This window comes from Lontra canadensis, unplaced genomic scaffold, assembly GCF_010015895.1.
Source record: "Lontra canadensis isolate GAN:19392208 unplaced genomic scaffold, GSC_riverotter_1.0 scaffold12, whole genome shotgun sequence".
NCBI lineage: Eukaryota > Metazoa > Chordata > Mammalia > Carnivora > Mustelidae > Lontra > Lontra canadensis.
The window spans coordinates 18,797,196-18,811,777 of record NW_022631006.1 but is presented as its reverse complement, the minus strand read 5'-3'; the positions used below and the strand labels follow the sequence as shown (position 1 = coordinate 18,811,777).

The 14,582-nt window shown below is 46.7% G+C and overlaps 1 protein-coding gene across 4 annotated transcripts in view; it reads left to right on the top strand.

The window, feature by feature from the left end:
• The window catches only part of MAPKBP1 (mitogen-activated protein kinase binding protein 1), a 51,670-nt gene that overhangs the window by 12,069 nt on the left and 25,019 nt on the right, over positions 1-14,582 (top strand). For all 4 annotated transcript variants that reach the window (XM_032856779.1, XM_032856778.1, XM_032856780.1 and 1 more), the window contains one exon: positions 11,857-11,948. In XM_032856779.1, coding sequence (XP_032712670.1) covers positions 11,857-11,948 — 92 coding nt within the window. The remainder of the gene's footprint in view (positions 1-11,856; positions 11,949-14,582) is intronic.

Below are 14,582 nucleotides of genomic sequence, written 5' to 3'. Positions count from 1 at the left end.
GGGGTCTGAGTCAGTTAAGCCTCTGACTCTTGATTGAAGCTCAGGTCTTGATCTCAGGGTCATGAGTTCAAATCCTGCATTGGGCTCCATGCTGGGCGTGGAGCCTACTTTAAATAAATAAATAAATAAATAAATAAATAAATATTACCTCTGATCTCTTTAGACTTAGTCTTTAATTATGATTTAGTCAGATTTGTGAAGTAAATATATGTATGGCATATGCCATACATATATTTTAGTAAATATTTATGCCATACATATATTTATTAAAGTCAAGGATGAAACGGTTTTGTCTAATCATTTAAAGCACATGGGTTATTCCATACAGGCCCTCCCCATTCTTTCTGGAAAGGCATCAAAATCCTGCTTCCTTCTCCAACTTCTAGGGCTGGCTGTGATAGATGGAGAATTCTCTAGGAGGTTAAAGAACTTACTGGGTAAGATGAACCAGAGTATTCACAAATATTTTTAAAATACTAAAACTTGGACTCAAATATTTATTAAACACTGTGCTCTGTGTTGTAAGCATAGAGTGTAGGTACAGCCTCTGCCTTTCAGGAGACTAGTAGGAGAGAAGTAACAGATCCATAAAGAACTTCCGTACAAGGTACTAAGTAGCACAGGCCATGTGAATGAGGCACATATTACAGCTGTAAAAGTACCAAACGAGGGACGAATCATTCCTGGCCACGGTGATCATGCAAAGAATCACAGGGGATGTGATATTTGAGCTGATCCTTGAGAGGAAGGGAAGGATTTCAGGAGGAGGTGGTGGAAGGGAAGGGCTTCTTGGTAGAAGAAGAATATAAACTAAAATCCCAAAGCGCCTTTCCAGAATCATGAATAATCCAGATTGACAAATGCACATGATTCATATAGGTGAGTAGTAGGAAATAGAATTAGAAGAAAGGTAGGATCACTTGACAGAGAGCTGCAGTTGCCAGGCTAAGACATTCATAATTTATTTTGTCGGCAGTGAGGAGCCATTGGAAGTTTTTGAGCAGGGGAGGAACATGATCAAAGCTGTGCTATGGCAAGATTGTTCTGACAGGTCAAGGGAGAGGACGACAGGGTCCATAGGAAGGAAATTGATTAGAAAGTCATTGCTATATACAGGAATGCGGTGCTGAAGGCCTAGTTCAGGGTGCTGGGATTCAGAATGGGAAGGAAGTGAGCATTTTGTAGAGGGGAGTCTCATGGCCCAAGCTGGCATGATTACAGGGGTACCAAGATCCTCCCCCACTGTCCTTTTTGTCCCAGATCACGCATCCACATTGCACACTTAGTTCAGATAAGGAACACATAGTATTCTCCCTGGTTACAAAGTTTGGAAGCAAGAGATTAAGAAAACTCAGGCATGTAGAGCTGGTGAATGAGGAGGATTTAGACCTTTCTTCATGATCAGACTTTTGCTAATGAAGTGTTGTCTGTGGTTCTGGTCTTGCTGTAGGAGGACTGATGCTAGATAGGAAAAAAAATTTTTTTTCCTCTTATTCTGGTTGCTTAAGTTGAGTTACCTCCTATCCTGGCCTTCCTGATAACTGGAAGAGAAAGAGAGAGTGCAAGTGCTGCTCTGTACCAGGCACTGTGTTGTCAACACTGCTCTTTGGACTTGGGTACAAGCCGATGGTGATACCATAACAGAGTCCCTTAGCTTGGGATCTCTGATTTCCAGAACTCGGGTCTGAGGTCTGATGCTGCTCTCACCTCTTCCTCCATCTGCACACAAAATCAGATGCTGCTGCTTTGGACACTATAATGTCATTTGCCTTAGAAATGGGTGTCAGCTGTCCATGTTGACTATAGGTTCTAGAGCTGGCTGGACATGAGCAGGCCCTGGGGTGAGGGGCTACTCTGACATTAGAAGACCCTCTGTTTATTTTTCTCTGCAACCATTCAGTGAGGAGAGGTCAGAACCCATTTTTTAGACCCATTTCAGGTACTGATAAGACCTGCTAATTTAAAAAAGTATGTTAAAATTAGCAAGAGAGGACCCTATTCCCCTCTACTTCACCCTGTGCCCTCTGCCTTCTACCTTGGTTCTTAGACCTACCTATCTTTGATGCTGCCATGAAGGCCTGGGGACTTCCCCAGGTGCTCTTCCATAAACTGCATCATTCTGTTGGTTTGGGAGAACTCGAACTCCCTCCTCAGGTCACCAGAGTTTCTGGAACTAGGCAGACAGACAAAGGTTTAAATACTGGGTCTTCCACTCACTACTTAACCTGATTCCTTCATCTGAAAAACGGAGATAATGCCTGTCCTTTATGAGGCTGTCAAAGGTAAGGGGCACCTGGCTGGCTCCGTCAGTGGAGCATGCAACTCTTGATCTTGGGGTGAGGAGTTCAAGCCACACATTGGGCATAGAGCTTACTTAAAAAAAAAAAAAAAAGAAGTTGTCAAGGGTATTAAATGAAACAATCTTGTAAATTGCCTAGCACAGTTCTTGGCCGAGTACACATTCAGTGAATGGCAGTTGTTACAGCTGTAGATCCTCTCCCTGCACAAGACCTTTCACACCCCATGGGTCTGGATATTCTTAGGAGAGCATTTGGAGGACTGTTTTCTCCTTAGTCCCAGGAGGGGCTGACGTTTGGAAATAAAAAGACAAAATGCTTTAATTTATAGTTCACTACCTGATTAATCATTAGAGCCCCCTGGAGAGCTTTAATATGCAGACTCCGAACCCCCGGCTCCATGTCTGTTGAGTGAGAATCATAGGGTAAGGACTGATAACTGAGAAAGACTTGTTAAACCCTCTGAGTAATTCTGTTGGTAGGCCAGGATTGAGAACCTTTGTTCTCTAGTCTTCAGGGGTTTATGGCCAGAAGATATCTAAAGTCACCTCCTCCCAAGCCGGGGCAGATTTACCTTCCTAGAAGCTGAGGCTATTTTAATCCCAGCCTGGAGAATTTGGCTCAGCTCCAACTCATGCTGAACTCTTAAGCTTGAGAGCCCAGTTTTTCGGTCATATTGGAAGTTACTTGTTTCTGGAAGCCTTCGTGGCATAGAGAGTAGAACTATAAATCAGCCAGACAGGATGGAGGCCAGGAGCAGCGTGGAGAGGCAGGATCTGTCCTGCAGTCTTGTTGTGGCCGTCGTGTCCCTTCCTGCCTCCGGCCAGATGGCACTTTGGACTCTGAAGGAGCAGGAGTGAGTGAGCTTGGGCACGGTACCCACCTCTCCCTTCCTCCTCCCCAGGCCAGGCACTGGGTCCCTGCCCAGCTGGCGAAGTCCATGCACAAAGCCTACTGGCCTTGGGCTTTCTCTGTGGCTTTTTCATAAGCGGCAATTGTCAGAATCTGGTGGCAAATCTGCTCTGTGAGATTAGAGTGTAGTGCGTGGGTAAGGGACAAGCATAGTTATTCTTAACCTGCAGGAAGGGAGGGGAAGGCGGAGAGTGCTCTGCCATGGACAGGTCTGTGACATGCTTGTTTATAGAAATAGCAAGCCCATGGTTTGGCTGGAATGACTTACAACTCAAGTATTTATAGCTTGTGTTAGTGGGATTGAGAAGTGGGGAAAGGGAGAGGGGGAAGAAAGGAACTGGGGGCAACAAAACCAGAGGTTGCCTTCCTCCCAGTTGCTGGGTTTCTTTACCACTTTGAGGTCAACTCAGTCCTAGATGACCCGGGCCTTTTGTGGCTCTGGCCTCTTTGTTCTCTTCCTCAAGGGAGCAGCTGCCAACTTGCCCTTGCAGACTCACTGGAATGGCCCCTCACGCTGATCAAGGAAGGGCAACTCCATGCCACTTCTATCGCAGACTCCACCAAGAAGCCCTTCACTAGCAGAGCCATTGTCTTAGCTCCACAGGCTGGATCTTTCATTGCCTGGTGCCTCCACTTTAGCCTGTGGACTGAGCCGATCTAGGGCCCTGATGGAGAGACCAGAGAGGCTTAGATGACCCTCCCCAGGCTTCCCGGGATGGCGTGTTTAGGAGTCTGGGACTGCTTGGAACCTTGTGCTCTGCTGCCCGTGTTGCAGATGGTTCTGGACTCTGGAGAGTTCTTTTCTTGCCTCCTTCACTTCTTTTTGGCACTTACGTCAACTCCCTCTCCTTTCTGGGCGCTCTCCCCTTCATTGGCTTCCTGGGTCTCCTCCTCTCTTTCTAATTGCCTGGCATCTCATCTTCTCCATACTCTAAAAATAGTTACTCTGCACGATTCTTTCCTCAGCCTCTCTCCCCCACCCCCTCCATCTTCTACTGTACTTTCAGTGGTGGTTTTCACCTCCATGCGAATAATTCTCGGATACCTATTTCGAGCCCTGACCTCTTTCCCAGGCATTTAATTCCATGTTTATGTTGCTAAAGTGCATATTCTGTGGTTCCTACTGAATATCCCGGAAATGTCTTGGATTCAGCATGCCTAAAACAGACATCACTGGCTCCCATCCTTCCTCCTTTGTCCAGACCCAGGTCTGCATTCTGATCCTGCACCATTTCTTTCCATGTTCCCTATCTCTGAGTTTAAAAATTTTGAGTCTTCTGCCTTCTTTCTCCACAGTTGTCAGGTGCCCAGTCTTGCTGATTCTATTTGCCTTGTTACTTTTGAACCCATCATGTCTTTTCTGCTCTCGTTATCTTCATGCTGGTCTAAATCCTCACTAATTCTCACCTGAACTGTTGTAACGGCCTCCTGATTGGGCTCCCTGCTTGTGTTGTTTTTCTTACATACGTCATCACCAAAACATAGCTTTGACTGCGTCTGCAGCTTGAAATCCTTCAGTGGCTTCCCAGAGCCTACAGATGACCCCACTTCGTTTGGCATTCAAGGCTCTTCCTGGTCTGATTGCAAGTCTGCCTCTCCTGACTTACTCTTCTAACACTGTCTGCATTCACCATTGCTCACCTGCTCTGTCATTTCCTTCTGCCAAGCTTTAGTTCATGCAGCTGCTTCTACTGAGAATTCCTTCTTTCTGTATTTCCACCTGTTAAGATCCTATCCTCACGGCAAGGCCCAGGTCAAATACCATCTCGACCTCCAAGAAAGCCTCTTTGGTTTTCCTTTCCTGATCCTGTTCAGAAATCATTTCTCTTTCTCCTCTTTGAGCACTTTGAATCTTTCTTATGACCCTTATCACATACTGGGGGTTGCTTTGTAATATATCGTGAATTTTCCCTGATGGATTTTTTTAAAGATTTATTTATTTGACAGAGATCACAACTAGGCAGAGCAGCAGGCAAAGAGAGAGAGAGAGAGAGCGGGAAGCAGGCTCCCTGCTGAGCAGAGATCCCGATGTGGGGCTAGATTCCAGGACCCTGGGATCATGACCTGAGCTGAAGGCAGAGGCTTTAACCCACTGAGACACCCAGGCACTTCTCCCTGATGGATTTTGAGAATAGAGGGTAGGGTTTGTGTATTCTTCATCTTAGGACCTCCTATAACATCCTGGTGATTTTCAAACTTCTTTGAGGATGACCCACATTAAGAGATACATTTTATATTGTGACCCAGAATACATCCCTCCCAGCAGAAGTTTCATGATCAGTACTTACTGTCACTACATGCTGTGAGATCTGTTTTGTGTTCCTCTGTATTTATTCACTACCCACTGAATCAGTCAATTTCAGTTCCCATTAATAAGCTACAATCTGCACGTTTGGAAAATATTATTCTACCTAGTATAAGCGAGTTGTCCTGTCTATTGCCCCTTTGCCACCTGTTTTTTCCATCTCCTTTAATGAGAGCCAGAAGAGCACTTAAACAGTTGGCTTTATAGTCTTTCCTTCTCTCTTGGGATTAGGCTATTATGAAGTTATCCCTTTATCTCATTAAGGTGAGGGATGATTTTGCTTTCCTTCTTTCTCTCAGGAGGGTACAGTACTGCTCTGCCAAGTGCGTGCTGGGAGTGGTGGCTATTCAAGGCCTCCCTCAAAGTTTGTCTGTCGTAATTTCTGCCCTCCCACGTCCTTGCTTCTAGGGACAGATGATACCCCCTCTCAGGCTGGTGTAGGCTTTCCTCCATCTCAACACTCCCCTTCTGCCAAAGCAAAGGCTGGGTCACGCCTTGAGCATTTTCTCTGCTTCTGGGCTTTCGGATGTGGAGGAGATCATTGTAGAGTCGGATGTGGGTGCTCTCTTCTTCTGTTTTCACATGTGCATGAAGCGATGTTCTAGAACTGTGTGGCTGTATCAGGGTGCCAGCTGCCTATAGTGGCTGTGTCCCAAGTCACTGGACATAATCAGTTACCTGGATTGGTTGTCTTTTCGGCTAGGTTTCATTGGCATGCAGGCAGTGAGGGTTTATGATTTACTTTCCTTTCAGTACCTTGGGCCCCATCCCAGACTTTGAGGACAGCTCTTTTCTCACAGGATCTCTTCCCTGCCTCAGTTTCCTCAACAATGCTTGAGACTAGTACTCACACACTGGTGGGCTTGCTTCCTTATGTGGAAAAAATGCTATCTTATTCAGGACAGGCTAGGTCTTTATTCTCAAAGTATGGGCTGGGAATCCCTGGGTCCCCTTTTAGGGGATCTATGAGATCCCTCCCTTTTCCAGTTATATATCCAAATGGGCCAGATTTTCTTCATCTTCAACTAGCATGACATTTCACAATAGATTGAATGGAGATGCTGATAAGAGAATCCAGCTGTTTACTGGGAAGCTGGACATTGAAGAGACTTGCAAAAATGTTAAATAATGCTGTTCTTCCCACTGAAATTTTTTTTGTTCTGGAAGATAGAGTTATCCTTAATAAAAATATTAACATGTATGGATTTATTATTATTTTAAAGTGAATTAACAAATATTTCAAACTATTTCCATTATAATTTCTAATATGCTGATACAAATAAAAGCTCTTCGGTGTCCTTGGTAATTTCTAAGAGTGTAAAGAAACCAAAGAGTGTAAGAGACCAAAAAGTATGAAAATTGCCAGGTTATGTCATGCTGTGGTAACAAAATCACCCTAAAATCTTCCTGACTTAACAGATAATTTATTTCTTGCTCATGCTCATATTCACTGTGGGTCAGCACAGGGGCTCTGTTCATCAAAGTTACTCAGGGACCCAGGCTGAGGGGGTGCTCTCTCATATCTGCTGCCATGCTTAGCAGTCAGGAGAAGGGATAGTGATTGTCGAAAGCTTCCACTGGAAATGGCGTGTCAGAGCGTCATAAAAACGTGCAGTCTTAGAAGCACATAAGTGAGAAAACTAACCAAACAGAAACTCATATTCTTGAGTTCTTTGTACCCTTTCCCCCAACATTATTGGGTCAGTGAGTATCCAAAAGCCATTGCTTATGGGTGAAGAGAGAACCAAGAGTATTAATTCCAGAAGGATGTTGTTCATGAGGTACTGAGCCCCATGCCACGTCCTAGACCATTATCTTTTCTTTAACAATGACTGTGCAATATTTAAGACATACAGTAAAGATATAGAATGAACAACTATGTGCCTACTAGCAGCTTAAGAAACAAAATAGTCCCTGTACCATTAAGCTCCCTTTGTGCTCACCCTCACCTGGGCAGTAAGACGGACAGTAAGTGTGTGGATGGAAATGTAATCAGTGTAGGGTCACTACCTGAATCGAAGTGCTATGAAGAAAGATAAAACAGGGTAAGTTAGGTATAGAATGGTAACAACGAAGTGAGTCTGGAAAGCCTTCTCTAAGGAGGAGACCTTTGAGCAAAGACCTAAGGGGAGTAGCTCTGTGAACAGCTGAGGGAAGAGCATTTTTTTTTTTTTAAAGATTTTTTATTTATTTATTTGACAGACAGATCACAAGTAGGCAGAGAGGCAGGCAGAGAGAGAGAGGAGGAAGTAGGCTCCCTGCTGAGCAGAAAGCCCGATGCGGGTCTCTATCCCAGGACCCTGAGATCATGACCTGAGCCGAAGGCAGAGGCTTTAACCCACTGAGCCACCCAGGTGCCCCGGGAAGAGCATTTTAATTGAAGGAAGAGTATATGCAGGACCTGAAGCTCGAATCTGCTTGAGGTGCTTGAGGCAGCCAGTGTGGCTGAGGTGGAGGAAGAGGTGGAGAGTGGAGGAAATGAGGTCAGAGAGGGAGCCAGAGGCCAGATGATTTAGGGCTTTGTAAACAGGGTAAAGTGTTTGAATTTGAACTTAAGGATGGGAAGCCTGTGGAGGATTTTGAGCTGAGTAATAACATGATCTCATATATATTTAAAAAAAAAATTCACTCTGGTGGTGCCTGGGTGGCTCATTCAGTCAAGCGTCTGCCTTTGGCTCAGGTCATGAGCCCAGGGTCCTGGGACTGAGCCCTACCTCCGGCTCCCTGCTCAGCGGGGGCCTGCTTCTCCCTCTGCCTGCCACTCCCCCTGCTTGTACTCTCTCTCTGCCTGTCAAATAAATAAATAAAATCTTAAAAAATAAACAGAACAACCACCACCCCACTGTGGCCTGTCATGTTGAGAAGAATACTCTAGGGGCCAAGGTCTGAAGCAGGGAGAACACATGGGAATGATAGTCCAAGTGGGAGATAACAGCAGCCTGAATTCAGTGGGGTGTTGCTGAATGTTTACAGGCTCTCCCTGGGGACAAAAAAAGAGCCCTGATTTGTAGCATTTGCTGATTTCCACGGTGTAAATACTCCCACTATGGTGATTTCAGGTTCCCAGTGTGCGGTCCCCGAATGAGGAGGTGGGAAGGCAAGGGCACTGTCCGCTGTCCTGAGCCTGTGGAAGCCGGCTCAGACACCCCGCTGCTTGAACTTGGGTGTTCAGCTGCCGGTGTGTTCTCAGGGGGCATTCAGGTTTATCTTCATTTTCTATGGTAGATGGAAGCTGTATCAGCTTTTCAGAAGGAGGGGATATGGAGGTTATGACGGGGAGAGAGTCCATTTATAATTTCCATCATGCTGGGCCCTTTCAAAATAAGCCTAGATGTTGGAGGCCTCGCAGGAGCTTTGGACTCTCTCAGATCCTTTGAAAGTGGAATTCAGCCCAAAACCTCCCTGCAAACAGGAAGCTGGTTTGAGTTAGAACATAAAATAAAAACCAGCTGATGCCCCTGAATGTTTTTCCCTTGCTCCTCCCACTCCGCAGAGCCAAAGGAAACTGCCTTTTTTTTGGTCTTTGGATAGTTGTTCAGAAAGTTAGAAAAAGCCAAAAACCATAAATCCTTTGAAAATAAGCCAAGTTTGGAGCCCAGGCAAACTTCTGCCCATGGGGTTTCCTAGCCCGGATGTCTGTCCCACCGCCAAGAGTCCTAGGAGCAAAGGGCCCGAGGAACACAAAAGTTGCCAGACATCAGAGCCCGGACCCCAGGCCCAGCAAGGAAAAGGTGGTCTGCAGCAGTTTCTCAAACTGGAGCTTCCAGCCCATTTGTAGGCCATGAAATCAATACCGTGGGCCGTGACCAGTATCATTTTTTTAATGAAATAGAATGTGATAGAAAATCAAGTATATCACATGCAATCAGGGAAGTATTGTTTTGTGATACTTTTATTTCAGTTTTCTGCACATGCACACACGTACATGGATCTATATACCAGGTCATGATAGAAACTTAAAAGCTGTCTTGCTTACTGCGGGTCATGGTCAAAAACGTTTGGTGAACACTGGCCTTAAAGGTAGGAGTAACTGACATCTCCTTCCTGCTTTCGCTTGCTGTCGAAAAGTCCAAGCTAGTTTGAGAATGAATCTTTTATGGAACTGTATCATCTGTCCCCAAAACACCTACCCAGACTCCTGGCAGAGGGAAGGAGAGCTGAGAACAGGCAGACTGGTCTGATTCTTTGGGACCAAAGCCGTAGCATTAAGTGAGGGATTGATGCAAATTTGAATCCAAAGGATTTACCTGAAATGATTCGCTGGAAAGGAATAGGACTTGAGCAGCCTTTTAGCTCACTGCCCCTGGTTCTGTGATCTTTCCCATCTATGTGGGTGATGCTGGCCTTGGGTTCCTCTCTCTCTCTTTCTCTCCTGTCTGCAGCAGGCAGTTGGTGCAACAGGAACGTTCCCAAGTGCCCTCTCCTCTGGGATAGCTGGAGATCACAGTGCCAGGATGGGGAGTGGTACATTGAGCTGAGCTTCCCCCCAGACTTCCCCGGGGGTGTTTTGTGCTCCCTACCCAGTGTGCCTGGTACTCAGACCTTTCAGCAAGCTCACTGGGTGCCAAGGCATTACACAGTGAAGAAAAAGTGAGGAAGGAGGCATAAGTTAGGGCAAACTCTCAAGAACACAGGTACAGTTAGTTTATCCTACACTAGGCTTAGTGGCTCAGGTAGGCCCCACGGTTACTGGCAAGTCCATTGCTTGTCAGGGGGCTCTGGGACTAACCTGCCTCTGTCAGTGAGTAGACCAAGTTGGAATTACTGGTCCACACCCCCCAGGGAGCTCAGAAGACTCTTGGGGGCCTTCCTGGAGGTATAGGTTTTAACTCTCATGTCCTGGGGGTTTATTTTGGTCTTTGGCCACCAAAGGGCATTTCTTTCTAACCTAATTCAAGCTAAAACGGTCCTTGGAGATAAGAATTTAAACCAGCCCTCTAGAAGGACTTTGAATTCTCCAGCTGGAACAGTAAGAGAGGAGAGATCCTAACCACCCTAACTGAATCTGGGTTTTCCTTCCCTATTTTTTTTAAAATTAAAAAAATATATATTTATTTGTCAGAGAGAGAGGCAGGCAGAGGGAGAAGCAGGCTTCTTGAGGCTTCCCTGAGCAGGGAGCGTGATGCGGGACTCATTCTCAGGACCCTGGGATCATGACCTGAGCCGAAGACAAGTGCTTAACCCACCGAACCACCAGGCATCCCGTTTGGGTTTCCCCTCTAGAAACTGGCCTAGACTAGGAGTAGACCACCCTGCTACAGACTTGAATACTCCTGAAGTGTTTCTGATTCACATCACCCTCCTAGGGCCTCCGAGGCTCTTAGCAGAGTACACTGTAGCCTATTTACATGACCTTTCCGCATTCAGATGCCTCTTTCTCTGAGCCGACAGAGAGACCAAGGACATCTCTGAGCAGGGCCAGTACAGGGAGTCCAGATAGTACTAGAGGGCGGGCCTCTATCAAGCAAGATGTTCTGTCGCAGACAGTGAGGTGGAGTGAGAAGAGGTTCCAGGGCATTCTGAATCTCTCATGGGATCATCTAGCAGAAAAGCCAGTGAGCTAATTTGAGGTTAGTTCAGTGTACGCCCTAGGGCTGAGCGTCCAGTGTTGGGTAACAATATTGTTGGTGAGAGTGATGGTGAATGTCGCATGTGGCCATGTCCTCAGAATCTCTGAGCACTTTACACATGTTTCCCTTTCATCTCTGTGGGAGTGGGGCTTAATAATAATAATTAGAGTACTCTGAGCATCTGTGCTTGGCAAAAAACAGCATCAAGTCAGGTTTCTGTCTCCTAGGCTCATAGTCTGTATGAACTGGTGGATGTTTAGGGTGGGTAGAGTTCTCTGGTGGAGGGGAGAAACGTGATGGGATGCAAAGATCAGAGATATTATGAGTCACCTAATTAATACCTCACATTCCTCTGACTCTTGGTAGATCAGAGCAGCCTTTCTTTCATGCCTGCCAAGGCACGAAGATCAGTGACTTCTCCTGACTCTCAGAGACCCAAGAGGCCAGTCTGGGGACCCTAGGCTTTATCTTGTAAATGGAGACTTCCCTCCATCTGGGGGAATGCTTTTTCCCCTGTGGCTATGAGCTGAGCTTTAATTCTTCATTTTCTTTCCCAGGGTCCCCACAGATTGAGCCCTGTTAAAACTCTGCGACGCACACTGGCTTTTCCCCCATGTGACCAAGGGGCGTGTGGCCTGGACAGACCCTGGAGAAGTCAGTAGCCCTATTCTCCTGAAGAAAGTAGTCAGCGTTTGCTAGGTGGTCATGTGTACCTTCAGCACCTCCTTCCCAACCCCATTCCATATGTCACTTCTCTGTCTTGCTCTGACAGGTGACCTTGGAGAAGGTGCTTGGAATAACAGTGTCTGGAGGCAGAGGACTTGCCTGTGACCCTCGATCGGGTTTAGTTGCCTACCCAGCAGGGTAAGTACATTGGAAGAAGGCTTACTGCATGGGAGTTTATAACCATGCTAAACCAGTTGTGGTGGGCAAGGGTTTTTTGGTTTCTTCTGGGAGATCTGTCCAGGTGAATGTTTTGGTACCTTTTCTGTAAAGGAGATACAGGGGCAGGTCAAGGCTCTTTGTGGAATGTTGTCCTTGTTGCCATCTGCCCAGTACATAGAGTCACACTTGATAGTACACACAGTTCCCATCACCATCTTTAATATCTACCTTCTAGTTACTTTCTCATGTACCACACAGTTTGCCCATTTAAAATGTACAATTCAGTGTTTGGTGCCACCATCACCACAGTTCATCTTCAAACATTTTCATCACTTCAGAAGAGAAGCCCCATACCCATTAGCAGTTAGTCCCCATTCTCCCCCAACCCCAAGAACCCCAGCCCCAGGCAACCACTAATGTACTTCCTGTCTCTATAGATTTATCTGTTCTGGACATTTCCTGTAAGTGGAATCATTCCATTTAAGTAGAATATCTGGCCTTCTGTGAGGCTTTTTTCCCTGAGCATCATGTTTTTAATGTTCATACATGTCATGTCGGGTATCAGTACTTTGTTTCTTTTTATGGCCGGAAAATATTCCATTATGTGGATGTCCCACACTTCCTCTAATCATCAGTTGATGGGCTTTGGGTTGTTTCCACTTTCCAGATATTTTTAGGAAAAATACCAGGTGCCTGGGTGGCTCAGTTGGTTAAGCATCTACCTTCAGGTCAGGACATGAGCCCAGGGTCCTGGGATCGAGTCCCACATCAGGCTCCCTGCTCAGGGGGGAGTCTGCTTCTCCCATTGTCTCTGCCCTTCCCCGCTGCTCATACTTTCACTCTCTGTCCATCAAATAAATAAAATCTTTAAAAAAAGAAAGAAAGAAAGAAAAATACCGCTTTGAACATTTGCCTACTCTTATCACTTGGAGAGATGTCAGTGCCATGGAAGAAAAGCAGGGTTTCTGGGGCCAGTGTTCCTCTGTTCCTTGCTGCCTTTTCACTCCTCTGCTCCTGCAGATGAGAAACCCCTCAGCCACAGTTTCTTTAGGCTCTTGCAAAAGTGTTTCTTTGGGAGGCTTGGTGCCCGTGCTGCTTCTGGTTCTCTCTGTCAACCTCTGTACCTTGCTGCTGGGCACGGGAGCCCAGAAATGGGAAGGCCACCCTGCTCCACCTGTCTTCCCCCACCGTCGGCTCAGGAGTGCCCACTTTCCTCGTGTGAGTTCCACAACGACTCTTGTAGTTTTTGTACCAGTATATGATTTTTCTTGGTTTGATCATCCCGTCCAAAATCTGCCTTTGTCAACAACTTGTTTTGTGCCAGGCCCTTTGCTAAGCACTTTGCAAGGAATGATTTCATTTACTACCCAGAGCAACCCTGGGTAGTGAGGTTGGTACTACTACTATCCCATTTAGAGCAGAAGCTAAGATAAAGAGAGGTTAAGCAGCTTGCTCCAGGTCACACAGCTGGTGAGTGTCTACACTGGCATTTCAACCCTAGTAGTCTGACTGTAAAGCTCTCGATCTCAAAATGGTGTGGGGTCGGGGAAGACCTGACTTCCTGCTTATTTTTTAAAAAAAGCTGCATCTTGAGCAGCTGCCTACCTGCCACACAATTGAGAAGAGCCCAATTTCTGGGCATCTCAGTCTATGCCAAGGAAACTTCTGGCCCTGGATTCTGGGGCCAGTGCCTCTCCTGATCTGCCCTTTGGCATCTGATGTCTGTGGTGGGGGTACTGTGAGAGCTGCACCAGCTTTCCTCTGCGGAGGCTGGGCCGGCCTCCTTCTCCCCTTCCAGAAGCAAGCTGATGAATGACCTCTGTTGCTGGATACCCTGTGCAGCCGGCCTCAGGGGAATTCCACTCGTGCCTGCCTCTGCCTGGGAAAGCCGGGTTCCTTCTTGTTGGATTTTGGGCCGGGGCTGGATTTGAGATGGGCAGGAAAGACCTGGGTGGCTGCTTGGTCTGTGCTGAGCCCAGTGTGCCTGCCCTAGGGATTGTGGAGCTGTGCTCCCTACCTCTTCCTCCCACGCCCCTGACCCCAGGCCTGGTACTAAAGGATGTGTGATTCTGTGTGTGATCAGGGCCCATGCTGGCACATGTGTCTGGGAGTCAGTAGCCTTCCAGATGGTATATGGAAGCTTTGTATCTAGTAGGTTCCCTCAGGGTGCTTGGCTTGGGTGAGCCCTGGGCGGTGACATGATCTACTCCGTGACCTTTTGATTTCCTAGGACTTCCAAGTTCTTTCTTTGCAAATGCCCCTTTTTTCTGAGTATTTTTCGTTTTGCTCTGTGCTGGAGGTCCCTATTGTGCTTCTGAGGTGTCTGGGGCCCCCCAAAGTCTCTGTGAGCCAAGCAGGCTCTTTCCCTCCCTTCTCTTCTTCTTTTCCTATCTGGGGATCCTAACCCCACCCCCAATCTCTAGTTCCTACTGTGCTTGTTGCTCTAGGAGTGGCTCAGGTATCCTAGAAACAAGAAGAAAAACAAAGCTCAGAAAAGTCTCCCGGAGGCCTAGAGGCAAATATCAAACCAAAACAAAGTTTTTTGAAAGGAAATGAAACCGCTCCAAGAGGGTGGGGTAGTGGGGGGATGGGGGGTTGTGTGTCAGGCAGAGG